This window comes from Sturnira hondurensis, unplaced genomic scaffold (assembly GCF_014824575.4).
Source record: "Sturnira hondurensis isolate 20B ecotype Veracruz unplaced genomic scaffold, ASM1482457v3 Scaffold0025325, whole genome shotgun sequence".
Lineage (NCBI taxonomy): Eukaryota > Metazoa > Chordata > Mammalia > Chiroptera > Phyllostomidae > Sturnira > Sturnira hondurensis.
In genome coordinates this window covers 67,295-95,219 of record NW_028097956.1, presented here as the reverse complement: position 1 = coordinate 95,219, position 27,925 = coordinate 67,295, and the positions used below count along the sequence as shown (strand labels likewise).

The 27,925-nt window shown below is 61.1% G+C and overlaps 1 protein-coding gene across 2 annotated transcripts; it reads right to left on the bottom strand.

The window, feature by feature from the left end:
- Window positions 1–244: 244 nt before the first annotated feature.
- On the bottom strand, window positions 245–27,716 carry PTDSS2 (phosphatidylserine synthase 2). 2 transcript variants are annotated; one of them, XM_037039168.1, is made up of 12 exons: window positions 27,427–27,716; window positions 21,518–21,619; window positions 14,948–15,030; window positions 11,316–11,383; window positions 3,054–3,188; window positions 2,636–2,686; window positions 2,262–2,375; window positions 2,026–2,144; window positions 1,575–1,689; window positions 1,361–1,506; window positions 1,094–1,279; window positions 245–957 (listed from the first exon to the last, which is right to left on the bottom strand). In XM_037039168.1, the coding sequence occupies exons 1-12, from the start codon at window positions 27,582–27,584 to the stop codon at window positions 816–818; spliced, it is 1,419 nt and encodes a 472-aa protein (XP_036895063.1). In that variant the 5' UTR covers window positions 27,585–27,716; the 3' UTR covers window positions 245–815. The 2 variants fall into 2 exon arrangements, with proteins under 2 accessions (XP_036895063.1, XP_036895065.1); XM_037039170.1 differs by lacking the exons at window positions 11,316–11,383; window positions 14,948–15,030 and having other exon boundaries at window positions 27,427–27,618.
- Window positions 27,717–27,925: the final 209 nt, after the last annotated feature.

Below are 27,925 nucleotides of genomic sequence, written 5' to 3'. Positions count from 1 at the left end.
GGGTCCTCACAGCTGGGTGGGGTCAGGGGACTCCGCACTTCTCATCTGTGCATTCCCAGCGCTCATCACTAGTCACCCCCCAATCACAGCCATTCCCCGCCCTGTCCCCACAGGTCCCCAGGGGCCTGAGCCAGCAGGCCAGGGGACCCTGTGCCCAGTTGAGCAGCCCTGCCCCACGACTCCCACCCTTCTGGGCACTGTCCCCGGAGCGCCAGGCACAGTGAAGGCTGCGGACAGCAAAGACGCAAACCTCAGACCACCTTGGGTTTATTTGTTCCGTTTGCTCATGGAGATGACCATCAGCTTGCGGCCGGAAACCTCAGGACTCTTACTTGCGACCGTGGGCACTGGGCCTTGGAATTTCTGACCCGATGCCCGCTTGGAGACCCCTTCCTCTGTCTGCGCCCTTCTGGTCAGCAGGGCTGGAGGAAGGGTCCTGAGAGAACGGCTCAGGGCCGCAGTTCAGACCCACCCGTCTTCGCCGTCTTGGGAATCGGAGGATCACGTCAGCGACACATGTGGCCAGGGGCGGAGCAGGGGCCATGCCCTCTGGGTGCCAGGGCTTGGCATGGCCCAGAGGCAGACCATGCAGACAGCAGACCGCTGCCCCAGGACAAGCGCCAGCCCTGCCTGCCAGCCTGAGAAGCCTCTGGAGCCAGGAGCACAGAGCACAGACGTGCACACCAGCCAGGACAGGGCCTCCCCCCGCCCCCTTCAGGGGCCAGCTGTGTGCTGGAGCGAAGAGGCCTGCAGAGGCTCCTGGCAGGAACCAGAGGAGGAGGGACAGCAGGCCTGGTCCCTGGTGGGTGGGCAGGTCAGTGCAGAGCCTGCGTCACTGCCCTTGGGGCCTCGGAGGGCCCAGGTGGGTGCCCGTCCTTGCCGTCCACTGCTGTGCCCTGGTCGCTGCTACCCTGCTGCTTCTGCCGCCGGGTCTCCTTGTACCTCAGGGTGATGTCCCTGGGAAAAGGGGTGGCGTGTCACCCAGCAGCTGGCAAAGGCTTCTGAGCCCGCCCTGCATGGCCGAGGCAGGGAGCACAGAACCCCCAAGACCCCGATGCCAGTGCCCCCCCGCCCTGGGGCGGGTGGCCCTCACCGCAGGAAGAAGCGCCAGACGGTCCAGGTGAGCACGAGCACAGAGCCGAGCGTCCAGCACTGGGTTATGTAGAAGGGCAGGGACAGTGTGAGCGTGTGTGGGTCGTACTTGACCACGATGAGCAGCTCCGTGGCGGTGATGGCAGCCACCAGCCAGGCCTGCTGGCCCAGCTTCTTGTGCGGCGTCCTGCGGGACGGGGGGGAGGGCACGTGGTGAGGGGCGCCCTGACTCGCCAGCCCCGCCACGCCGCCCCAGCCCAAGGCTCACGGGTCGTCCATGAAGTCGTAGACCTCCCGCATGGCCACGCCGCCCACGTTCACGAAGAACGCCAGCCGCAGCAGGACCAGGCAGTGCTCGGGGGGCAGCCACAGCACAAACTTCAGGTAGAAAGTGTTCAGCTCTGCCAACAAAAACTGCGGGCAGGAGGGTGGGCGGTGAGCCCCGTGCCCCGAGGGCGCGCGCAGGGGGCTGCTGGCCTTACCACCAGGATGATGCCGCACACGGCCAGCCAGCGGCGCAGGCTGGAGGCCGGCTTCCACTCGAAGCGGACCCAGCTGTAGGGCGTGAACTGGAAAGCGATCCTCTTCATCTTGCCCCTGGAGCCAGAGGGGGGAGGGGGCGGGGGTCAGCAGGGTCTGGTCCCATGACCTGCCCCCAGGCACCATGACAGGTGGGAGGGGAGACCCCACTCCCCAGCAGCCCCCCAGGTCTTTTCCAGAGCTGTTTCTCTCTTGAAGTCAAAGTGAAACAGACAGAGCTGGCAAACACTTTGTAGGGGCCCCATGGAGGCCGCTGGGGAGAAAATGCTGGTCAGACGGGGCTGGCTGACGTCGGCCACTGTGCGGGCCTTGGCGGGGTTCACACAGGCTGCCCAGGGGCCACCTCCAGGACCCCTGCCAATGCCCGGGGCCCCTGGAACTCGGGAGACGTACTTGTAGGTCGGAATGTTCCAGAGGCCCTGCCACTTGTACGTCTTCAGGGACAGCCACTCGAGGGTCTTCATGCCGCAGTAGATGCCCAGCCCATTGCAGACCAGCACGTCCATGATCCACTGGGGGGAGCGGGTGCCGTGGGCCCTGCAGCTCCGTGCGGCCCCCCGGAGGGGACCCTGTGCCCACACCCCACTCCCCGAGGGCAGGGACAGCCCCGCCCTCACCCCGCGACCTACGTGGTCCCACCAGCACTCGCTGAAGTTGGGCAGCTGGTGCTCCAGGCTGTACTCCAGGAACTCGAACATGACGCTCACCACCGTGCACGCCCACCAGTCCCGAATCATGAGGGTCTGTGGGCGCGCGTGCGGCCCATCAGAGGCCTCGGGGTCTCTCCGCGGCCCTCCCAGCCACCAGGTGGCAAGGACGGGGTGTGGGGACCCCACCCACAGCTCTCGGGCGGCTTCATGAGCTCTCTGCACCACTGGCTCAGGTCAAGCTGTGCCCCCAGGCCTCCCGCAGCTCAGACCGCACCGCACAGCAAGTCACAGCGGCCCCAGACCACAGGCCAGCCGTGAACCGGGCTGCCGGGCTGCCAGCGGGCTCGCCTTACCTTCAGGTACCAGCCAATGAAGTGTGCAGGCACGAAGCCGTCCAGCTTGTCCTGCGGGCGGGAGCCGAACGTGGGCCTTGCACACACCCTGCCCGGGGCAGCCCCACAGCCCGCAGTCCTCCGGGCCCCTGGGGCTGACCTCCCCAGCAGACGCTCACTGACACTGCCACTCACCCACCCCCGGAACCCAAGGAATGGCGCTTGCCAGGACCCAGGGATGACCCAAGGTCTTGTGCACAAGCGTCGTGGTGTGTGTGGGTGGCACGCCCTGTCCCCGAGGACAGCAGGGTGCCCCTCCCATGGAGGTCTGCCTCACCATGCGGTGACATGGGTGCCAGAAACACTGAGCACAGGGCAGCACTGGGGACCCCTCCACACAGCATCCTGGCCCCACCCCACCCTCGGGGCTGGTCCTCACCCAGATGTTGTGGAAGGGGTCCGTCTTGTTCTCAGCATCGTAGATGAGGCAGTTCCCCCCATAGTCCCTCTCCGGCAGAGGGACCCCCAGCCTTGGGTCAACATACTTCAGAAACTGGCGGCCGTCCTGGACGGTCTGCAAGGCCAGCACCCTGGTTAGTGGGGCTGCACCCTGCCCTGTCACCTGCAGCTGCACTTGGGGATGGTCTGTGGTGCACAGACAGCACTTCCACCGACCATGTGGCCAACATGCCACCGCCCCCTCGGGGCTGAGCAGGCTGGGGAGTCCTGGAGATGCTCGGCACCCCCAAAAGACCATGCCATGCAGGGTCTCAGGTGTGCCTCCCGTGCGAGGGACAGGGGTCTCGGCTCCCATGTGTCAGGGCTGCTTTGCCAGACATAGGGACACCAATGCTAGCAAACACTGTGCCCTGGTGACAGAGGAGGGCACCCCCCTTGCCCCAGTCCCAAGTAGCAGCTGGGGGACAAAGCAGAGAGGAGGCACTCAGACCTGTGCCTGTCACGAGGCCCCACCCTTCACTTGGAGGCTTTGGAAGTGTCCCTCAGATGGTGACATGATATGACACATAATTGTAGCTCCCATATGTGGAGGGTAAGAAGGGCCGTCGGAGCCACTGGCTACTCAGCAAGTGGACAGATCTCTGGACACTCAACACTTGAATGTGGAAAGTTGGACAAACGGGAGGCTTCTCTGGACACCCAAGGGCCAAGTCCACCCTGGGGCTGCAGACTGTGACGCTCACTCTGCAAAAGCCAGTGAGGCCTTCACCCTCAGCCTTCCCTGGTTGGTGCAGCTTCCAAGGGCAGACAGGGCACAGCCGGAGGAGAGGAGGCAGGTGCAGGGAAGGAGGGTGGGACAGCAACAACAACATTCGTGGACACACAGACACACTGCCCAGCACACCCACGGCCCCCTGCTATGCCCTGAGGAGCCGCAGAGCCCCGACACCCCCGGGCAAGGAGCGAGCCAGCACCCAGGTCTCGGCCCCAAGCCCTTCCCCCACTGAAGGACCAGGGCTCCTGGGGTAGATGGCTGGTCCCACCCGGCGGGGACGGCCCAAGAGGGGCCTGGAATGTGTTCTGGCACCCGAAAAAAGGGAGGTGGTCAAAACTATAAGTCAAAACAGCCCTGGGCGTGTAGCTCAGCTGGTTGGAGCACCATCCAAAAGGCTGCAGATTAGATTCCCAGCCAGGGCACATGCCTGGGCTGTAGGTTCAGTCTCCTGTTGGGGCACGTATGAGAGACAACCACTTGTTTCTCTCTCCCTCCCTCCCTTCCCCTCCCTCTAAAATCAATAAGCAAGCCCTCAAGTAAGGACTGAATAAAAGAAAAAATAACCAAGACAAACAAAACAAAGTAGAATCCCCCTCGGGCGGGGAAGGGAGCACGTGAGACGTGCAGGAGCCGAAGGAGAGCCCCCAGCCAGAGCAGCCTGGCCAACAAAGTCGGTGAAGTTCCGCATGGGGACCCACCCCCCCCCACCAGGAGACGGTGGCGAAAAGGCACGTCTCCCCCACACAACGCTGTCCCATGCCCAGGGAGGGTGGGGGTGCTACGCGGAGGGCCTCCCGGCACGTCCTGGGGGGACCCGACACGGGGGGGGGGGTCAAGGAGGCGTGGGCAGGGACAAGTCCTGTCGGCCACTGGCACCTCCACGCCAGTCAGACTGTGACAGACACAGCAGACAAACTCCCAGTGAACCTGGTGCCGGGACCCAAAGAAGACAGGTGACAGCCCGGGAACACAGCGCAAGACCCTCAGCAGCGCCAGTGACTGAACAGGCTCGCTCACTACGACCCAAAGGCTCAGCCCAGCAACGCTGAGTCAGTGTGGCACATTGTGCCAGGGAAGAAACGGACCCCACGATCACTTCGTCTGACACACAGAAGCATCTGACAAACTCCAACACCCTTCCGTGACAAAACCACTCAACACATTAGGAAGAGAGAACGCCCTGCCCCTGAGAAGGGCACCTACGGAAAGCCTGCAGCAGGCAGCGGCTCAGTGGTAAGGACAGGGGGCTCCTCCCCCTGAGGCCGGGATGGGGCGGGTCTGGGCAGCCCCCAGTTCTGGCTGAGGCCTGGCTGGGCCACCTGGGGCGACACAGCGGGGAAGAGGCAGGGGACAGCACTGGAAGAACCCTGACTCGAGCTTCCTGGTTGCCAGGAAACACCCTCCTGGTACTCAGGTAGGGGGAGGAGCACACCCAGGCAGGCGGGAGGAGGGAGGCAGGTCTCACCGACTCAGCAGCCCTGAGCCTGGCCTGGTCACACCGCCAGCTGTCCAGCATCACAGGAAACACCGTGCTAGCACGGGAGCGGGGAGCCCTTGGAATCCCGTGTATCGTCTCCACTGTCTGGGGAAGAAGGCCTGGAACTGGGCTTTCGTCCCAGGGCCTGGAGTGGGGGGCAGGGGCCACAGTGCCCGAGGCAGCAGGCCACAGATGACCGTGGGTCGCAGCCCCGACTTGGAGGAACTGCCTCCTGCCCCCCATCTGTCTGACAACAGGACGGACAAATGAGTCTGGAGCAAGAGAAGGGTCCGGACTCACAGACCCCCACACACCTGAGTTTAGGTGCTCACGTCCCCTGTGCTGCGCCTGCCCCCCGAAAGCCAGTATATATACCTATCGATCCATGTGTGACTGTTACTCCCTCTGGCCAACTACATGAGTCCTCAGAACACAGGGTGTGCCCTCTTGGCCACACAGGGGACTGCCACCCTGTCTTTCAGCCACCCTTGTTTTTGTCCTGAACCTATACCACCCCCTCCCTGCCCTCACCCTGGGTGGGTCTGTTCTCTTCCATGGGAACGGATCACTAATAAACTCCGATTTTATGCGAACAGTCACTGACCTGTAATTCTCTCTTTTTTTAAGATTACATTTATTTATTTTTAGAGAGGGGAATGGAGGGAGAAAGACAGACAGAAACATCAATGTATGCTTGCCTCTTGCATGGCCCCCACTGGGAACTGGCCTGCAACCCAGGCATGTGCCCTGACTGGGAATCGAACCTGTGACCCTTTGGTTCACAGCCCAAGCTCAACCCACTGAGCTACGCCAGCCAGGGCTGACCTGTAATTCTTTACATGTAAGAAAAACCAGGTCTCTCCCGTCAACACTGGGATGGACAGGAAGACAGAACCCTGGCTCCATGCACATGACATGACCCAGTACCCCCCAAATGCTCAGAAACCCACGAGAACAGCAGCAACAACAGAACTGTCAGAATAAACTGGAAACACGAGATGGATGCGCGACAACAACCATGTCTCTACAGACAGACACTGACCACGCCCACTCGCAGGAACAGCACGATACGCTCCAGAACCACAGGGCGCCACTGCAGCACCTGAGGACGGGACAGACAGGGAGACGCCTGCTCCTGCCGCGGAGGGCGACCCGGCCAGGCGCTGCATCCCACCTGCTGCCCCGGAAGGGAACAAGGTGACCCTAAAGGCACATGCAAATGCAGGAGACCTCGTGGGATCACAACCACCCTGCGAAGCAGGAGCAATCGCTTCCCAACTCCACATCCCGCTGGAGGGACATTTGATCAAGGCCCGGCCGGTGCTCCTCAAGACTGTCTAGGGGACTAAGCAGGGGACACCTGATAACGGCCACAGCCCCAGCAGGCCTAGAGGGACGTGACCCTAAAGGTTTGGGGATCCCGGGGATTACAGTGTGGACCCTGAGAAAGACACCGAAGAAGGGCCCTCGGTCACTAACGAGGCTACACACCAACCGACCAGGTATCCCACCCTGAGCTTCGAAGCGGGCTGCACAGGGGCCTCCCACGAGACCCACCTTCAGCGAGCAGGCGGCACCGCTGCCCTGAGCCCAAAGCAGGCGTCCCGGAATCCTGTTCAAGCCCACGGGACTGAGGCTTTCCCAGTCTTATCCAAGCCATGCAGCTCCGCCCAATCAGAGTGGTTCTATCCTGACCAATTAGCATAGTGCCTTTGGACAATCCAAGTAAAGACTTGGGGCCTTCATTTGCAAGAAGATGGACCAATCAGGGACGGGGGTGGGGGGTGACATGGGACTGCAGTCCCAAGAAGCCAGCTCCCTGGGGCTCTAAGCCCCTTGCCTTCCGCACCCAGGGCTGCCTCCCAGCTGGGCTGTGCCCTTAAGGGGTCAGTCCCTCCAGGGCAGAATGAGCCTTGCGGCCAGAGAGGAGCCTGGTCTCATGGCCCTGCTGCGGTGGCCCCCCTGCGGCCTAAGCCTGATGTTTGCACTGAATCATTTCCTTCTGTGCCGCACCCCACCCTGGGGGTCCCTCTGTGCGGAACCGGCACCAGCGGCCTGTGGCGGACAGGGAAGAATGGAGAGAATCTGAAAAACTATGGACTTTGGTTAATAACGAGGCACTGATATTGGTCCCTAACAGGAAACTGGGAGCAGGATGTATAGGACCTCTTTGCACTAACTTTGCAATTTCATCAATCTGTACTTAGACAGAAGTTTTACTTTAAATAAACGCAACTTGACAATAAAAACATGGAAAGTCAAGCTGGTCTCCCAAGAAAACAGATGGCCCACGAGCACAAGAAGACGGTCAACACCAGGAACTGCCAGGGAAGCGCCCGTCAACGGCACGAACCACGACCCGCCCCTCGGCCCGTGAAGGTGGCTGCTGTCCCACGGCAGAAAGGGAAACAGGGAGAAGGGAAAGGGCGCACGTTGGAGAGGAGGCGCGTGTCGTTGGACACTTGGGCACTGTGGGTGAAGGTGCAAAGTGGTGGACACGCTGTGGGGACCAGCACGGACGGAGGCTCCTCAGAGGTCAACGTGAAACTGCACTCCGACTCAGCCGGCCCCACGCGCATGGCCCTGGCGGACGCCTGCGCACTCACGCCGACGGCGTGTCCCCAGCCGCCGAGAGGCAGGCGCGGCCAGTGTCTGTGGACAGGACGGACACGCAAAATGCGGCACGTCCACGTGGTAGAGTATATCTAGCCTGAATGAGGAAGGGGACACTGACTCGAGCTACAGTGTGGAGATGCCAGAGGGTATTATTCAGAGGGAAATGAGGCAGACACACAAGGACAAACCCTGCGTGACCCCCTCGCAGGGGGTCCCTGGAGGAGTCAGAGCCACAGAGACGGGACGTTAGGAAGGTGGGAGCCAGGGCTGGGGGCGGGGGAGTGTTTCATGGGGAGAGCCAGTTTGGGAAGATGGAAAGTTCTGGAAATAATAGTGGTGAAGGTTGTACAACTGCATGAATGTGCTCATTGCCACTGAACTCTGCACCTAAAAATGATGAAGGTGGGACACTGTAAAAATTTATTTATTTTAAAGAGAGGGGATGGGAGGGACAGAGAGAGGTAAAGAAATATCGACATGAGAAACATTTATCAGCTGCCTCTCATATAAGCCCTGACTGGGGACTGAACCCACAACCCAGGCGTGCGTCCCGGGAATCGAACCGATGACCTATCGCTTTGCAGGAAGACACCCAGCCAACTGAGCCATACCACTCAGGGCAAGGTGGTAAATTTTATATTTCGTGTTTCTTACTAAAATGAAAAAAATCCAAATGTTGAATGCACTGTAACAAAGCTAAAAAACGGTACAGAACTCTACACGCACCTGTGTGCGTGTAAAACTGGTGAAAAGGGATGAGCTCTCATCATCGATTTCCTGGTCTGGTACAGTCCTGCATTTATGCAAAATGTTCCCACTGGGGACCGGGGTGAAGAGTGCCTGGAACCTCGCAGTACAATTCTTCACAGCTTCTTGTGAGTCTAGAATTAGTTCAAAACAAAACAATTCAAAAACCCTCCAATGAAGATGTAAATGTAACATCGAAAACTGTGAAACTTTCAGAAGAAAATACAGAAGGAAATCCTGACACTGTGGTATCAGGGACAACACCTCAGCCTGACATCAGAACGGGGACCTGGGGAAGGAAGGACGAGCAGGGCTCCTGGAGAGGAAATTGCTTCTCCAGCACGGGACCTTGGACCAGGACTGATGAAAAAGGAGCACTTTCTTTAAAAGGCAAAGAACCTGAACACCTCACCAAGGGGAAGTCTGCCTGGTCACACATGCACGAGAAGTGGGTCACCACGACCAGCCACCGAGAAGTGCGAGGAGACCCTGCCGCTCTCCCCTTAGAGGCTGGAAGTGTCTGGAGTCCAGAGCTCAGACTAGGACCAGGCACCTGGGGCTCACGGGCTGCTGCTGGGAGGGCAAGTGGGGCGCTCTGGGGTGCAGCGGGCAGCCCCTTGAGGTCGGACTATGCCCCAAACGGCGCCACAGCCCTGGTGCACACAGGAGCAGGGGGGGGCACTCACGGGCCTCCATTCACACAGCCCCAACCAGAAAAGGTCTCTCATCTGCCGCAGGGACAGGCAGATCCATGTCAGGGGAGGGTGGGTGGCAACAGAAAGGACCAGGGGGTTGACCCCACACACGCTGGCTGCCTTTCAGAGACATCCCGGGTCACACGGTGTGCAGTTCACAGGAGACTGGAGGACAAGGCTGCAGGGATGGAGGGAGAACAGCCGTCGGTCGCAGGGGTGGGGCTGGGGAGGTGGGACACCTCTGGGGGTCACACCAGGGTGCCTGGGAAACGGGACTGTCCTAACTGCCGTGTTTACACAAATACAAACAGGTGTTAAAATTCACAGCACTGCCCTGGCTGGCGTGGCTCAGTGGATTGAGCACGGGCCTGCGAACCACACGATCGCAGTTCGATTCCCGGTCGGGGCACATGCCTGGGTTGCAGGCCAGTCCCCAGCGGGAGACTCACGAGAGGCAGCCATACATTGATATTTCTCTCCCTCCCTTCCCCTCTAAAGATAAATAAATAAAATATTTTTTAAAAAATTCACAGCACTGAGCCCTGGCTGGTGTAGCTCAGTGGATTGAGCTCGGGCCTGCGAACCAGAGGATCACCGTTCGATTCCCAGTCAGGGCACATGCCTGGGTTGCAGGCCAGTTCCTGGCAGGGGACACACGATACATTGTGTGTCCTTGGCAGAGGCAACCATACATTGATGTTTCTCTCCCTCTCTCCTTCCCTTCCCCTCTAAAGATAAATAAATTAATTAATTAAAAAAAATTCACAGCACTGTATGCCTACCCCCAAATACAATTTACCACGTGACCCTAACCCTCGAGCCTCACACACTGACAGATTCCTGAGACCTGCACCAGCACTGAAATGGCGTTTGTTAAGTCAGGCAGAATGAGGAAATCGGTAAAAAAGGCCCCAGCAGCAACAAATCCTGGCTCAGTATCTGCTAAGCACACACGCTTCCAGCCACCCCGGCGCTCGCCCGGCCCGCAGAGGGGACGCCAGGAGGGGGAAAGCACACGAAGGCACAGCGGGCCAACCAGAAGCGAAGCGCCCGGTGAGGTCAGGCCCCAGGTCCGCCCGAAGCCGGCACCCAGTGGTCAGACGTTCGGCTCTCCACCACCGCAGCCCTCGCCCAGGTCTGGGGCTCTGCCACTAGCAGCAGAGGTGGCCCACCCAGTGTCCCCAGGGAGCCAGGCAGCCTGCCCTGGAGGCTGTCAGGGCCAGGGCCACGCAGCACCACCTGCACCGTGAGGTCTGGGCGCGGGCTCCACACTCAGATCCCAGTTGCTGAAAGGCAATGTTCCCGTCCCCCGGCCATCGGACCCTTCCGGAGGTGCCCTCACAGCCTCCGCCCACGTGTGCTGGCGTTCTGCCTCACTCCTGTGGTTAACTGGGCAGGACTCGGGACCAGTCTAGACCCATGGCGCACAGGGGCCTCCCTCGCAGACCGAGCCTGTGGCCTCAGCACCAGGCGCCCCCTCCCACGGGCAGGCTGAGACCTCTCCAGAGCCCCTACAGCCTCTGAAGCCTGGTGGCTATACTGACCAATCAGAGCAGCTCCATAACCACCAATCAGGACACATAACGGTCGGCCCCATCAGACTGTGCAAATCTGGGTTCCTCATTTACATAGAAATGCACCAATCAGGAAGCAGGGCAGGAATTCTCTCTATAAAAGGCAGCTTCCCATCATCTTCAGGACGCTGCTTTCTTTCCATTCCCTCCAAGGCTGCTTCCCCCAGGTCACTAGCTGTTCACGTGAGTCACGCCGCCCCTCAGCACCGCCTTCCACACATCAGCTGTGGGCATCTGTTCACGGCTCTGCAGGGGCTCACGTGCAAAGCCTTCTCTGTGGCCTCGCACTTCGGGCGGGGTGGGCGCGACCACATCCTCACTGAAGACTGTGGCCTACCCCAGCGAGCAGAGCACTCACCTGGAAGAGGATGAAGATGAGGAAGAGCTCGTAGACCACGCTGACGCACAGCCAGAACCTCCAGTAGGCTACAAAGACAGAGCACAGGTCAGGGCCCGGCGCCAGGCCTGGCAGAGAGGGGACAGCGCGGGGCCTGACTCGGAAGTGCGCACTTGCTCTCGGAGGCTCTTCCTTCCTGGTCTTCCACTCCGGTCCCTAACGCTCTATTTTTCCTCGCCTCACCTTGCAGCACGGGACAGAGACAGGCACCGCCCTGTGTTTACCTGTAGTGTTTCTAACCTCAACACGCGGCTGCCAGAGGTTTGGGTGGATACCTTTTTGTCAACACAAGTCTTTTAACGCCGATAGGGCAAGTTTTTTTATCACAAATGAGTGGGAAATGTCATTTTTCTGCACTGGGGGGGGATCAGCTTTTTTCTGATGCTGAGCCAGCCCTGAGTTTCTGGGATGTACCCAGCCTGGTCACCATGACCTGTTTCAGGGGACTTCCACAGTTCCAGTGACAACACCTAGGGACTCGTCACTGTGGGCACTGTGTCAATGCTCGAAGCCGCTAAGAGCAGATCCTGGGTGTGCCCATCACCAGAACAACTGATCGAGTGAGGTGAGGGAGGTGTGATGGTTTCCCAGTGTGTGTGTGTATCAAGTCTCCGTAGGCCTGGAACGCCTGGCACTCGTGCCATGCCGGGCCTTTACCAGGGCTCCTCGCTCCACCGGCTGCCTTCCCCTCTGCCCAGTGGAAGCTGTTTCACTGGGGGTGAGGTGGCCTAGAACTAGTCTGAACTGCAATGACAACGTGGGCCTCCCAAGAGTCTTGATGATCCTGTGCAATGAAGGCCCAAGACTCAGCTGGGGGCGGGGGAGGGCCCCGGTCAGGGTGACGGCTCTGCAGTGCCAGGCAGCGTGCCCTGAGGGGTCTCTAGGGCCAGCCCAGCACCCTCAGGGGCCTGTGCTTCATTTCATCTGCTGGAGGACAATCGGCCACGGAGAGGTACTGGTGGGCGGAAGCAGGTTTACACTTGTGAGCCCACGAGAGGGATCACCACGCATCGCTGTTTGTGCTGCAGCCGCAAGCCTCCCCCACCCACTCCATGTGAGAAACCCCAGCACGGCGGGTTCTCAGGAGAGTCTGTGGGTGCAGTCCTAGGGCTGGGGACCCACAGCTGGGGACAGGACACGCTCGGAACAGTCCCCGTGGTCCAGGGGTTGCTGCAGGCAGCTGACAGGTCCCTGGGGGACGGGGCCTCCCTGCCCGCAGGTGCTCCCCACAGCCCGCAGAACGAGTGTGAAGGTGCCTCCTTCCTTGTGTACCTGCAGGCCCTGCGTGTCCCTGGACAGGGGCAACCTCAGAGTCCCTGCTGCCTTGTAGTACCTGCCAGGGTCTGCCGGGCTCAGCACCCCGCGCCCCCCATGTTCACCAAAGGAGGTTGCTCTCCCACCTCCCTCCGTACCCATGCCCCACACCCTTACTTTCTTCCCAGACACGCACGCTGGCTGCCTCACCAGCCCTGGCCACGCCCTGGTTTGCCCCAGCTGTCGGAGGGAGCCAGTGAGAAGACAGCCCCGATCAGAGGAAAGGAAGCACCAGCCTTCCCACGGGCAACACCAGCTTCCAGAGGAAGCGGTGCCCAGGGGCCAGCAGGGAGCTGCACCCCTCAGTGCCCCTCTGTGGAGGCAGAACACCCCTCCCTGTCCCACTTGGTGTGCTGCGCAGGGCTGCCCATGGGTTCGCCGGCCAGGAGAAGCTGGAGGGTTTCCTGCCAAGCCCGGGGCTAACCGGACGTCTGAAGGACGTGCTCCAGGCTAGGCCACCACATCCTTCCCAGCGAAGCTCCAGGCTCAGGCAGAGCCACTGAGCGAAAAGAAGGCCCGAGCGGGGCCCAGGTGGATGAGGGGCCGCCATCCCTCTGCGGGGGAGCTGGCTCCATGCTCCCACAGCTCGGAAAAGCCACCGTGGCAGCCTTCAAAGATGCCAAGCCTCCCACCATCTCCTGGAGCCATGGGCCAGACGCTGGGTCAGCCAGCTGCCCACTGGCTAGCTGGACCCCGGCAGGGCCATCTGTCCCACTCCTACTTTGTCAGCACCTGGGGCCCCCGAGGGACATACCGTGCCTTCCACGACTGACCAGCTTTGGCCGGGCTTCCAGCCAGGCTTATTCTTTCCTCCACATTGAGTCAACAAACCGCCCACACCCTGTCTGCACTGTGATTTCGGTGGCTGTCGGACTGTCACACCCTGTCCCCACCACTCTGGTCCAGGGCCACACTGTGCTGAGGCAGGATGGCAGGTGCAGGGCCTGGGAGGGTGGAAAGGCCCCCGACTCTAGGCGTGGCCGTGCCCTGCCACTCGGGCGCCCGGAGACAGGCAGTTCGCTGCTGAGCACGGTGCTCACTGGGCTTCGGACGCATCCCTTCTGAGGGCCACTAGGACCTAATCAGGGCTCCGCCTCCCAGGGGTCTGCCAGAAGATGACCAGAGACGTGCACACAGAGGGCGTGTGTGGAAGCTCGCCCCAGTCGCAACCAGAAACCCCGAAGCACACAGCACGTGGAGCCGGTTACGTTACTGGTATGCGTTCAGATGATGGCCAAACAAGCAACTGCTAAAATCCAGTTGTCAAATACAAGGTCAGGACGTGCCTGTGTTGAGGCTGAGGTGGAACATGCGTGACAGNGCCACTCGGGCGCCCGGAGACAGGCAGTTCGCTGCTGAGCACGGTGCTCACTGGGCCTCGGACGCATCCCTTCTGAGGGCCACTAGGACCTAATCAGGGCTCCGCCTCCCAGGGGTCTGCCAAAAGATGGCCAGAGACGTGCACACAGAGGGCGTGTGTGGAAGCTCGCCCCAGTCGCAACCAGAAACCCCGAAGCACACAGCACGTGGAGCCGGTTATGTTACTGGTATGCGTTCAGTTGATGGCCCAACAAGCAACTGCTAAAATCCAGTTGTCAAATACAAGGTCAGGACGTGCCTGTGTTGAGGCTGAGGTGGAACATGCGTGACAGGAAACCACTCCCATAACAGGACCCCAATTTTCAAAGGCAGGTGTGTGCAGACACACACAAACACATCGAGACTTAGCACTAGTTATTTCTTGTGAGTGGTATTTATTTTCACTTAAAAATATTTTCTGTCTTCTCAAAGTTTTCTACAACAAATACTTTACACACCGCAGTGAGAAAAAACATGCTACTAAACTGCAACCCTTCAGGGGAGCTGGGCGCACCCTCTGGCTCCAGGACCCAGGGTCGGCAGGACTCCCTATAACTTCAGGGGTGGGGAACACAGCCAGGACAACTCTCTGCAGACAGTGTTTGGACGGCAGGGTGGGCGCCTCACACCTAAGGCCGAGCCACCTGCTGGGGCCCACCCGACCCCACCGGACAGCCCCGGGGGAACCTCGTCTGCAGAAACAGCCCCGAGGAAGAGGGGGTGGGCAGATGCTGCAGGACAGCATGGGGGGCAGGACTTCGAGGCCTGACGGGGAGGCAGGAATGCACCCCTGGGCCTCCTCAGGTGGCGACAGTGTGGGTGGCTGGCCAGGGAGGGGAGGGCAGGACACGCACAGACAGAGCAACCGCTCAGAACAGACCTGCCACGCGGGCACACACGCAAACAAAATGGCTAGTTACCTGGATGAGGTCTGGAAAATGGCCCGTCTTTAGCTTGTGTGACTCCAAAACATAAGAAAACCAAAATACTGGCCACAATACCTCTGCAAATAAAGAACAAACAGCCCCTCAGTGCGGGTCAGCGCAGGTCTGCATGGCTCCTGCCAGGCGGAGACACCTCCAGGACGCCCACTCAGTGACAGTCCCGACCCCCTCGGGGCAGGACAACTGGAAGCAGACCCTGGGGGGCAGAGCTACATGACCTGGCGGCAGGTAGGGCTGCCGGGTGCCCACCTGCCTAGGCAGGCCCTACGGGAGAAGCCCCCTTGCTGGGGGCTGTGTGTGGTGCCCAGGTTACTACCAGGACAAGAGGGCTTCGTGGGTCAAGACGCCCAGTGCAGACCCACACATACACCTGTCACAAATTCAGCTGCTTTCTCCTAACTGGTCTCAGGTCCATTTCACTGTCAGTCCAGCCAGAACTCCCCAGTTTAGCGAGCCGGCCGGGGGCCAGGGGCGGCGAACGGCTCCCCAGCAGCCTCCCTGGCCTCCTCGTCATGTTCCGCAGAAGTTCAAGGTGGAAAGGCCTCCTTGTCTTCTGAATTTAGATCGGCAGGGAAAAATGTCTGTGAGGCTGCCTTCTTGGGCACGGCGACTCTTCCTGTGCCTGGGGGCACCTGCTGAGGCTAAGTGGCCGTGGGCCTCCCACTAAAGCCTGGGTGAGGTTTCTCCTTCCATCTAGTTCTGTGTCCTGGGAGTTTGGCTTCGTCTCTAGTCTCTCCCCTCTGGAAGCTACATCCAACGGGGTGCACCTGGTGGCCCGCTGAACAGACTGGGGGTCCTGGTGTCTTTTTCTGGACCTGCCAGCTCTCACGGGAGTGTGTCATGAGAAACCTAGACCATAAGGGCCTGTCGTCTCAACACACGTCACCTCACCGTCAGTGCTGGAACAACCCCATTCCAGGAGTACTGCTGGGGCCACGGGCAGCCGGTCTGTGGCCAGAGGTGTCTCCCACTTGGTGGAGACTGGAGACCCTGTGTGACGAAGGCCTGTGCTGCGTCCCCCTGGGGAGTGAGCGCCGGGCGTCTCCAAGGAAAGCTGGCTGAGGCGGCTGTTGAAGGTCAGAGTTCCTTCTGGCGCCACCAGACAGACAGAGACCCTCTGAAGAGGAGAGACCTTGGGCCTGGGAACCTGTTGGAGAGCTCTCACCGCATCAGTGGTTTTATCGGTTCCCACAGGGAACCAATAAATAACTGCTGAGACCCAGTTATTTAAAAAGTAAGTGCAAAGAAATATAACTGCGAGCCTTACAGACAGAAACTGGCTCGGGAACCCTCACGGAGTCTGCAGTCTCTGCTTCCCAGGTGCTGAGCAAACTTCGGGTTAATTCACAAGAGAACCGGGCAAATACTGGGAGGAGCCAGACAGCAGACAGAAAGGGCAGCCACAGCCCCCCCCCCACCGCCCCGCCCACAGGGCAGGTCGTCAGAGGTCACAGACAGAGGGGGTTACTGGGGTGGAAGCGGGTGGGGTGCCTGCAAAGGCTGCCACGGGGTGCAGCACACAAGCCTGCGGGCAGGAGTCACAGCGAGATGCCCTGGGACAGCAGTCAGGTGGCTAATGAAGGGGAAGGCAGACAGAAGACCCAGGGTCCGTGGCCTTTTTCCTGAAGCAGCAGAGCACAGACAAGGGCAAATCTGCAGGACCCACAAAGTGTAGCCGCTCCAAAACCCAGGGGGAGGCCCCGACTCGGCTCTGGCTGGAGGGGAAGAACAGGGACGGACACAATTACGAGATCTGCGGCGCTTTCAACGGGCTTCGCGGGAAGAAGCCATGTCGTGTTGACCTGATTCTTGTGTGGGAACAGACATGATCTGGCTGGGGACAAGGTTCCCACACAGAATCGTCAAACCAGAGCCGAACACAAAGTCTTTATGAGGCTGCAGGGAGGAACATGGGAGCTGAAAAAACATTTAAGTAGCTTTACCAAAAGGTTTGTTGCAAAAAACTAGTGACAACTTCAAGGAATAAAAGGCACCTGAAACTGAGGCCATCGGCTGCAGGTGACCCCTCACTCCCTAGCCTCAGGGCACCAAGGGCCTAACCAGTCTCCTAAAGCCAGGCTTCTGCCCAGAGCCCAGCGAAAGGGGAGACGAGACTCCACTGTCCCCTCCTCCCCAGTGCGGACCAACTGGTCTCTGACCCTTGCTCCCCGGGCGCTGTGGCTCCTGGGGGCCTGGCCCGAGACCACACGGGGCCCTTCCTCTGCCTGTCACAGGGGACCCCCGTGGGAGAGAGGGCTCTCCTCCCTCCTGGGTCCACCAGAGGACCTGCCATTTGTCCGGGCTGGAGCCTGGTGAGGCACGGGGAGGGTGCGCCACTTCCCGGGCAGACGTTTGGTAACCCTTGGTAACCCAGGAGCTGCAGACCCCGAGCCTCACAGGGATGGCTTGAAGGCGCCTCTTGGGTCACTACAAAACTTTGGCCTGGGAGAGAGGAGCCACCCAGGGGCATGAGGTCAGCCTGTGTTTCAGGTGCCTTTTAAAAGAATTTTAAAAAGCTACAAGTAACAACAATGACAGAGAAAACAACTGTGTTTACCAGAAAAATAGGGGATGTTTTGGCTTACAACATGGTGTGAGGTGTGGACCCGCATTCCTGCTGGTCGCGACAGTGACTTTGTCCTGAGTGGGTCTGAAACTAGGGACAAACCGGAAAGGAGAGAGAGAGAGCTGGGAGAAGTCTGAGGAGGGCCCGCGCACGGTCCGATGGACCGGGCCCAGCGGGGTCTCACGGGGCGTCACCATCAGCAGGGCACTGGAGCGCAGCGCCCCGTCACCTGCTGAAGGGCAAAGACTGCCACTGGTCTGCTCCCGAGAAGTCACTGTGAAATGTGCTCCGCGCAGGAAGCAACACTCCGTGTTTTCCCAAAACTTGTGCCCTCTGCCGCCTCGATGGCCCAAGGACTCCGCCTCTCCCCGCAAGAGCGTGTGCAGCCGCATCTCGAAGGTCCTGGCTGACCGGCACGCTGTCCACTCCGTGTGCCGTACACACGCCTCTCCCACAGGCAGCGCGGCGCCCCCATGTACACCGGGGGCTGCAGCTGGTTCTTCTTCCTGTCCATCTGCTGTCTCCGCAGAGTTGAGTCAGAGCAGCCCAAGAAACCCAGGAAGGCGCAGTGTCCCAGAGCCTGCTTGTCCACCGCCTCCTGAGGACATCTCGGTTCTGCCAGTTGCTGGCAGCCACAAGTGAAGCTGCTGTCGGGACTTGTGTGCCAGCGGCTGTGAGTTCCCAACCCACTCAGACGCACACCCAGGAGCACGATGTGGCGAGTGTGGCTCCCTGCAGTGGCACGGGAGGGTCCTGCTCGTGGCCCCGACAGAGCGGGGAAGGGGGTGTTTTTAAGGGTTCCAAAGGGTGCGTGGGGGTGTCTCAGTTTTAATCTGCGTTCCCCTGACGACAGGTGTGCTTACTGGCCCCCTGCACATCCTCTGTGGTGAGGCCTCTGCTCCAACCTGCAGCCTGCTGCTCGCCTGCGTCGTCCGGGCCCTGCTGCGAAGCCCGAAGAGTTCTTTGCGTATCCTGCATACAAGCCCCTCGTCAGGTGCGTTCCAAAAACGCCTGTTAGCAGCCTGTGGCTCGCCTTTTCTTGTCTTCAGGGGCTCAGTCATACACTCAAACACACGTCTCGATACTAGTATGTAAATGTCCTGATGTCACCAAAAGAAGAACAGGTCACAAAGGGCGTGACGCCTGCAAGCAGCGGAGCAACCGGCGAGGAGACGCCAGGCGCTGGCAGGCATCTCACCAGGTGGAGGTGGCTGCGAGGACCTGGGGGGCAGACGGACGGACAGCTGCGGGGCCAGCGGTGAAGGCTAACCGCACTGACCACGCTGACCACAGGGCTCAGGGAAGCAGCCTGCACTGCCGAGTGGCCAGCCGTGCGTCTGTGGGCGCTCACTGTGCAGAGCTGCGACTGAACATGTCGGGACCCATGCCGAGAAGCCGACTCGGAAAGAAAGCTAAGCCTGCTCCCCCAGAGCCACAGAGTCTCCAGACCCACAGAAAGAACAACGGTTCACAGGCCACAAGTGAAGGCATATGGCAAACAATTTGCCAAATTTTTAACAACGTGTTCATTTATGAGAACAAGCACCCTCCCCCTCCCCCGGGGCGTCAGAAGCTCTGAGGCAGCAGGATAAGAAGCCGCCCCCACAGCCTCCCAAGACCCGGGCGGGCCGGCAGGGTGCTGTCCCCAGGGCACCCGCACAGCCCCGGTGGAGAGGCTGGCACTGCAGGGGGGGGCCAACCCCGTGCTTGGGAGGCGTTCCTAGAACGCCCCTCGGGAGGCCACTCTTGCTGGGGGTCACCTTCTCCACGTGACAACGCTTGCCTGGTGATAATGGGCCGCTCACCTCTGCCCTCACTGCACAGCCACGTGGGGACACTGCCTCCAGGTGGCCCAGCCCTGCCTCTTGGGCCTCCCCACCCTGCTGTGCCACGGACCCTCCACGCCAGAGTGGAGCTGGGCAGAAAGGGGTGCACGCATACAGCACCCCGTTCCTTCCGGGCCCCAGGACAGAGTCGCCAGTGACAGCCTCAACGAGAAAGGGGTCGAAGAATCCACGCCAGCACCTTGCCCAGCAAGAAACTGCCACCTCCCTGCAGCCGGTCCCCCTTCCTCTCCTCTGCGTGTCCGACGCTACGGCTCGCGCATCCCCACGTGCACTTCTTTGCTGTTCCCAAGTGCACCCGTTTTCTTCTGGCCAAATAACGACCTTGTTTTTGGAGTCAACCAACCCGGCTGGATGAACGCACAGGAAAGTTCAAGTTCTGCTTGGAGACTCCCTCCCAGCAAACGTGGGCTCCTGCCAGCTGCCTCTGCTTCTCCTGCACCCACGGGGACCTGCTACAGACAGGCAGTCCGGGGGGCCCGCCCACAGGCCCTGCCTGTACCCCACAGCCCACAGGCCAGTGGGCAGGGGGCAGCACCGGGGACAGGTGTGGACCTGGGGGCCAACACCCAGCGCTCGGGGGGAAAGAGGCAGACTCGGCAAAGCTGGCTGGGGCTGGGGTGGGAGAGGGGGCAGAAACCCCACAGATAGTGGGGCCACGGCTACAGGTGACGACAGGTGGGAGCGCCACCCCCCAGCAGCCATTCCCACCCAGGAGACCAGCTGGGGCATGAGGCCGGTGGCAGGTGGGCCAGCACCTGCCGAGACCGCAGGCTGAGCACCCACCGACCGGCTGCTGCCCGTGCAGAGTGCAGCTCACACCACACTCCCCAGCAGAGGCTGAAACCCTCACTTTACAAAACCAAGGTCTGGCTCCCAAGGGGAAGCTTTATGAGCCCCAACCCTACCCACCAAAGCTGACTGGCTTCCCCCTGGCACTGCTGAGCCTTGAGTGCCTCCCCAGCCTCTGTCCCCACTCAGTGCCAGACCCTCCTGCCATCCCACCAGAGCATGCGGGGCCCAGGCCCCAAGATCAGAAGAGCACCAAGGATCTCGTGGGCTGGAGGGGGAACGGTGAGCCCGCCAGAGTGAGAACACCGCACAGATGGGTGTGGAACCAGCTCGCCCTCCCACACATCCAGCCCAGAGCTCACGAGACTCAGGCCACGGACGTGAACCTACAGCCAGTCTGTGGGAGAGGCCCTTGAGAAGACAGCCTGCCCCCCCCCCCCCCCCCCGCCCCCCCCCCCGCCCGAGACAGCTGCCCGGCATCTGAAAGCAGCTCAAGTGTCAGCATCGACTCGGCATCGAGTGGAGCCGACGGGGTGCCCCCCTGGTTGCAGATGCCCTCCAAGACACCCACACTCACAGCCTGCGGCACTGCGACCTGCACTGAGAGGGACCTCCTTGCCCTCTGTTCCCCTCTCAAGCACAGGGCCATTAACCCCTTGGACTGTCCGTGATGACAGCCAAGGTGTCTTCTTTTCTGTGAGTGAGGACAGGGCTAGCCGCCCCTGGGATTGGAGGGGGGAGCTTTCCACCCCACCCTCGACCTCAGGAGGCACAGAAGCTGCAGGCTAACTGGGGTCGCCAGTGGTCAGCGAGCTAGTCGATGGCGCCATGTGGCGAGGCCTCCCGGCAAAGCCAGGGCGGGTTCTGAGCTCCTGCACTGGTGAGAGCACATGGGGACAAGGCACAGTGGCACCTGCGGATGCCTGGAAGCCCCTCGCGCCTGCCCCGCTCCTCGCCCCACACCTCTCTTCCACCTGGCCGTGCCCAAGCACTAGTGAGCAAAGGCTCCTCGGAGCTGGGGCCACTTCGGCACGTCGCCAAGCCAAACCCGAGGAAGGGCTGAGGGACCTGACTTGGGGCTGGCTGCCACAGCACAGGTGACAGTGCCGACTGGGGGCAGGGAAGGGAGACTGGAGGGATGAGCCCTTAGGCTGTGGGGTCTGATGCTGCCGCTGGGTAGGTGGTGCCGGGATGAGTCACCCTGAGCACACTCACTGGCGGTGGACCCTACCCTGCCCCGGCCCCGGGGCCCCACCCCCAGAGCCCCACCCCCAGAGCTGCTGCAGGGGTCTCAGGGGCTGAGGGAGAGGCCATGTGGGGGCAGCGCGGGCCAGGCCTGCTCACCTCTTGGTGTTGTAGGCCGTGTCCTGAGGCGTCTCCTCCAGCAGCGTCACGTAGCCAAGCACACAGGTGAGGATGAAGAGCACGGTCAGGGTGTGTGCGCGCCTGCAACCCAAACACATGGCGTGTCTGGAAGCGCCGCCCCCCACGCTGCCCCTGCGTGTCCGTCTCAGAGACGCTTCCAAGTGTGCAGGTCTCGGAGTCCAGCAGAACACCCTCCAGACCCAAAGGGCCGGGGTGGGGGCGGTGCGGGGAGAGCGAGGGCAGGACACAGGTCAGTGCAGCTGCACCGAAGTTGCCGTAAGACGGCCGGGCGGGCGGAGGGGCAGCGGTGCCAAACAGCACCAGACCGCCGCCAGTGGGAGAGGGACAGGATCGGCAAGTACGGCCGCCTCTCCCCCATGTGTGTCCTTTAGAGCAAAAGGATACATGTGGGAGGGCGCGGGGCCGTTCCCCGTGGCCCTGGAGCTTCACCCTGCACACCAGACCTGGAGTAAGTGTGCGTGGCGTGGCGGGGCGCACGCAGAGGAAGGCGGGATGGGGAAGAGCCCCCGAGTGCAGGCGTGTCAGAGGCGCACGCAGGGACCCAGACCCCACCCGCAGAGAGGCGGCTCCGTGGGGCACTGCTCAGCCCCGCAGCAGGTGCAAAGCCGCATCTGCTGCTGGATCTCAGGGGGCCAGCAGCCCCACTCGGGGGCGAGAGGTGCCAGCAGCCATCTAAGCGAAAGCTCATGGGAGGGCACACCCCAGGCTTAGGGTCACAGATGGTCACTCAGGGAATAAAAGAGACTCCAAAGGTCATGCAACCACCACTCTGGGGGCGGGGTGCAGTCCTTCGAAGAGGCCGACCCCAGAAAGCAGGGTAGGAAGGAGCAGGGAACACAGCCCCTGGGGGTTCCAGTGCACACGAAGCCCCAGCAGGTGGCCCGACTGTGCTGGGCCCACAGGGGCACTGGGAGAGTGGCGTCTACCCCCGCCAGGAGCGGCCTCGCACCGAGGCGTGTGTGACAGAACAGACGCGGTCCAGGCGTCCTGGGGAAGAGACAGGGACGGCAGAGTCCAGGATGGATGGGGGCCACTCAGGGCCACCAGCGTGCCTGCGGTGGGCACGCGTCCCTACAGGGCCTGGCAGGGCAGAATCTCCGCAGTTCACCGGCCACAGGACAACAGGAGACTCCCGCCTGTGACCTTCACATCTCTCTCCTCACACACAGAGGTTCTCCGGTGGTTTCTTTAGACCTGGCCATGCAGCCAGGGCAGCTCTGCTCCTGCATCTTTCCACTGCCTCCCAAACACAGGGGTTACCTGAAAAAGAGAGACAGCCCCTCCCCTTGCCATAAATGCTCATGCTGCCACTCAGGCAGCGCCCAGGGGCCTGGGAAGCAGAGAGGAGGAACAGGGAGGACCTGCTCTGTCCCAGCCAGGCCGTGAGGGGCAGAGGGGCTGAGGGCGGGGAAGGGCAGCGGCTCCAGTCTCGCCTTCGGGAGCAGAGCCTAGTGGCACGGGGACGACGCGGAGTTGTCTCCAGAAAGACCCCCTCCTCTGCACAGCGGGAAGCCCTTTGGGAAGCAGCATTCGCAGGTCACGTAAACACTAAGTGGCTAACATCCAACATACATGAAGAACTCTCGAAATTCAACAGCAAAAAACAACAACAAAAAACCAGATCTAAAACGGCAGAAGACTTGAGCAGCAGTTTTCCAAAGACGACGCAGAGACAGCCGACGCACATGAAAAGAGGCTGACGATCACAGAGACGCAGACCAAGGCCGCCGTGGGGAACCCCTCCCACTGGTCAGAGTGACCCTGTGGGCAAACCCACCAGCCAGGGTTGGCGAGGGTGGGGAGAAGGGGCTCTGCGCACTGCTGGTGGGCCTGCAAACCGGTGCAGCCCCTCGGGGGCTGCGTGGAGGTTCCTCAAAAAGTTACAATGGAACTGCCCTCTGGCCCGGTGACACATGGCTCCTGAGTACCTATCTGAAGAAACCAAAAGTGCCAACTGGAAACCGTGCAGGTCCCCGCATCACAAAAGCCAAGCTGCGGCGGAAACCTGGGCTCCTTCCCAGTGCCAGACGCCTGGACTGGGAGGAGCGGCCGCCCAGAGACCCACAGTGGCCAGGCCCCCGGCCACCGGAAAGTCCGGAACCTCACCGTTCAAGCACGTGATGGACCTCGGGGGCATCGTGCTGGTGATGTCAGTCGGCAGAGAAGGGCAAGTCCCCGCACGACCGTCTGTGACTGGAACCCACGACACTGCACGGACACACAGGTTCCGGAGGCAGACAGACGGGTTGCCAGAGGCAGGGGTGGGGGTGGGGGAGAGATGTGTGAAGAGGGTCAAAGGTAAATAAATAACCCTGTTTTCCTGACAAAGCATTTTAAAATCCACTTTATAAATTTGCTGCCCTGACAAGCAGTGGTGCACCAAAGCTGCCCTGACCAGGGGTGTGGCTCCGTGGGCTAGGCGGCGTCCCACGGAGCGAAGGCTCCTGGTTCGATCCCTGTCGGGGCACCTGCCTGGGCGGTAGCTTCAGTCCCTGGTTGGGCGGCGCAAGAGGCAGCCCAAGAGGCAGCGCGGCCATGTTTCTCTCCCGGTCTCTCCCCTTCCCTTCCCTCTCTCTAAAAAATTAACAGGGAAGTATTTTTTAAATAAAAGGCACCTCGTTCCCAGCTCCAAGCACCTTCCAAGCATTCCCATCACAGCACTCTGGCAAAGACGCCGAGCAGTCCGCCCGGTCTCCTGGCGCAGAGGGGCGATGCGCACGGACCACCGCTGGCAGGGCAAGGCCGTGTAAAGGAAAGCACGGGGACATGCAGCCTGGGTGACAGAGAAAGGCCCGGGGCAGCGCCACCCCTGGTGCTCCCTCTGAGTCTCACGTGAGGGCCAAGGCTGCAGCCTGGACACTGTTCCCGGGAGAGGACACACAGCACAGTGGAGAAACAGGGGTTTTAGCAGCAGCTTCCCAACGCACAGGAGCTGTGACCTTCAGCAACTCGACTCATCCGTCAGACTTTTTCCCGCCTTCAAAATGGGAACAGAAGTACGAACTTGCACGTCTGGGGTGGAAAATAAAAACGTCACTCCGGGTCGGTTCCACAAAGGTGGTCCCTGCCCTGCACGTGGCGTGTTTCCACATGTGTGGCCGAGATGGAGGCGATCAGAAGGCTCGGCAGGTAGACGGCTCCCTGCTGCACCCTGGGCTCTGGTGGCCGACGGCTCACTCCGGGAGGGCTGGGTCCCGTGACTCGGGCACAGGGCCGAATATTTTGTGACTTCAGTCACTGGGCCAGAGGGAGGGCGTGAGGACAGCTGGCCCCCTGCCACGACGGATGGAAAATACCCGCCGCCTGTCGCTCCTAGCGAGGCCCACACTCACTGTGCCGAGTGGGCAGGAAGGCGGGCCTGCCAAGAGAAAACGCGAGGTGTGGCCGGGATGCAGAGTGCACGGCAGCGCCTCCGCGGGGAGAGGCCAGAACCGAGCCCTGTCGCAGGTGTGCCAGGGGCATCGGGGCCGTGACGCACGACTGAAAAGGCAACAGCTGGGAGTCACACTTCCCAGATGTGGGCAAAGCTGGCAAGCCCCTCGCTGGGTGACTGAGAAGGGCATGCTCTGGCACCTGGGCATCTACAGCACCCCCGCACCCTGGCACCTCCTGGGAGACACGCTACAGGCGGGCAGGAGGCCCTGAGGTGCTCCCTGAAGGGCTGCACATGAGGCTGAGCGCTTGGCAGCCACAGCCCACACAGCACAGCCAGCCCCTGACTCAGGAGGGCCCAGGAAGGGTGGTATCCAGTGGCCGTTCAATCCACAGGTGGCAGGTCACTAGCGCTTCTACAGGACACCAGGTCTCAAAGCACCCACCAAACAATCTTCAGGCATGAGCAGACACATCTCTGCACATTTCCTCTGAGTCTACAGATGCTGATGTCGCCATGGGAGACCACCACAATAGGNTGGGAGACACGCTACAGGCGGGCAGGAGGCCCTAAGGTGCTCCCTGAAGGGCTGCACATGAGGCTGAGCGCTTGGCAGCCACAGCCCACACAGCACAGCCAGCCCCTGACTCAGGAGGGGCCAGGAAGGGTGGTATCCAGTGGCCGTTCAATCCACAGGTGGCAGGTCACTAGCGCTTCTACAGGACACCAGGTCTCAAAGCACCCACCAAACAATCTTCAGGCATGAGCAGACACATCTCTGCACATTTCCTCTGAGTCTACAGATGCTGATGTCGCCATGGGAGACCACCACAATAGGCGGAACCCCCCATGGTCCTCATGCCCCCCTCCCGGTGGCCCAGTTTGTGGCAGCCCACGCCGTGTGGCTGACAAATAGCAACAGAAAAAGGCCCAATCCTCATCTGTGGCCTGCACACCACCATCATGGGCCCAAACAACCCAACCTTCTTCAAAAAGGAAAATCTTAAAAGCACGGTTATGAACCATGCAGAAGTTCCTCTGAGTGATTCTGAAACATAAACTCAATTCCACGAACATATTTTTAGCCTTTATACTAACTTTCTGTAACACTCAGTATTTTTTAGAAAGATTTTACTTATTTTTAAGAGACAGGGAAAGGGAGGGAGAAAGAGAGGGAGAGAAACATCAATCAGCTGCCTCTCATGTGCCCCCAACCAGGAGCCTGGTCCACAACCCAGGCGTATGCTCTCACCAGGAATTGAACCAGTGACCTGTTGGTGTGCGGGGACAACACCCTGTATCCCTTCAGTGGACTGTTCCTCTTGCCAGAAGCTTCCTGCTCAGTTCTAGAACAGTCCCTGGCACCCAATAGGAGCTCAGCCACAGTGTTCCAAGGGTCCAAGGGTCATCGGGTGGTCTGTGCGAGGGTGGCACCTCCCTCCTGCACCCCGAGCAGGACAGCTGGACCCAGCGGTGCTGTCTCACAGCCCTGGGGGCACCCCATCCCTCTCTCCCTCCCACTGTCTACTTTACACCCTGAGCAGACTACACCCTCAGAGCTGGGNCACCCCCCCCCCCCCCCCCCCCCCCGTTGCAGCTGCCTGTGCCCAGGGCAAGGGAAGCCCAACCCCCGCCCTCCCGCATCTTTCCAGAGTCCGGCACAAAGGGGCGCTGGCATCTCCTTGGCAGGAACTCCCTGCTCCATGATCAGACCTCTGACAAGCCCCACCACCTGGGCCTCCTGGGGCTGTTGACACACGGCACCCCTGCTGTGACAGGGCGGTCTCCCCCCATGGGCTTTCGGGGAGCAGAGACCCCATCTATTCCCCGGGTCCTCCTGGGCTTACCCCAGGGATCAGAGGCCAGCACAGTCTGTCCTGCAGCTGGACAGGAACTGGCACTGACCAAAAAAAGCATGAACCATGCTTTCCAGTGTACGCCATGGGCTTTGGGTCTCTTACAAGTGAGCAGAGAACCTCAGAAAGGTGAAGGGCCGGACCAAGGTCACGGAGCACGCAGGCGGAGCAGCACCCCTGGGACCTGCAGGTCCCGATCCCTCAAACACGCAAGTGCCAAACCGCATGAAGAGCACGAACTCTTCCAACGGGGGCGCGTGCCCCCAACCCCGACCCCACTGAGGAAGACCAGAGGACAGCCGGACCCCGAAGCTTGGCGGCGTGGCTGGGACACACACCCGCTCAGGTCCCGACCGGGCTAAGGAACTCGCGCTGCGCAGCAGCAGCAGCAGCAGCAGCAGCGCGGCGAGAGCACGTGACGGAGAGCAGAGGTGAGTTCTGGACAGGGAGGTCAGGAAAAGCCGGTCACAGGTGCGGGCGATGGGGGTGGAGATGCTGGGGACCATCAGGGGGGCCGGGCTGGGGCAGGGCGGCGCGGGTCCCTCCGTCACCCCCCTCCACCCAGAGGTCCCACCGACGTGGCCCGTGGCCACGCCCCCGCGACCCCGGCCAGACCCCGGCCGACCGCAGCCACTCACCAGAAGAAGGTGTTGGTGCCGTCGTCGTAGACCTCGGACTCGGTGCTGCGGCGGGCCACGGGCGCACCGTCCGGCGGCTCCTCCAGCGAGGCCTTGCCCGCAGGTACAGGGGACCCGGGCCGCTGCTCCCCAGCGCCCCTGCGCTCTCCCCGCCGCATGGCGCCTCGGCCCCAAGCCGCTCCGCCCCGCGCCTTAACCTCACGCAGAACGGGCCACCGCAGCGCTCGGAGGGGTCTCCGGAGAACAGGGGTCGGGGGCGGCTAGGAAAGAAGGGCGATGCATTGTGGGACGTGTAGTCCGCGCTCCCGGGCCGCGGAGCACGCTGGACATCGTAGTCTCGGATCTCAGGGATTTGAAACGGTGCTTGCTGGGAAGGATGCCGCCCAGTTGCTAGGTAACCGGAGCCGGCGTGTGAGCTGGAGCCGGGTGGTTCCAGAGCTACCCGACTCTGGCGCCATTCCAGACCCACTTCCCCGGGCTGCCTGACCCGAGTGAAGCC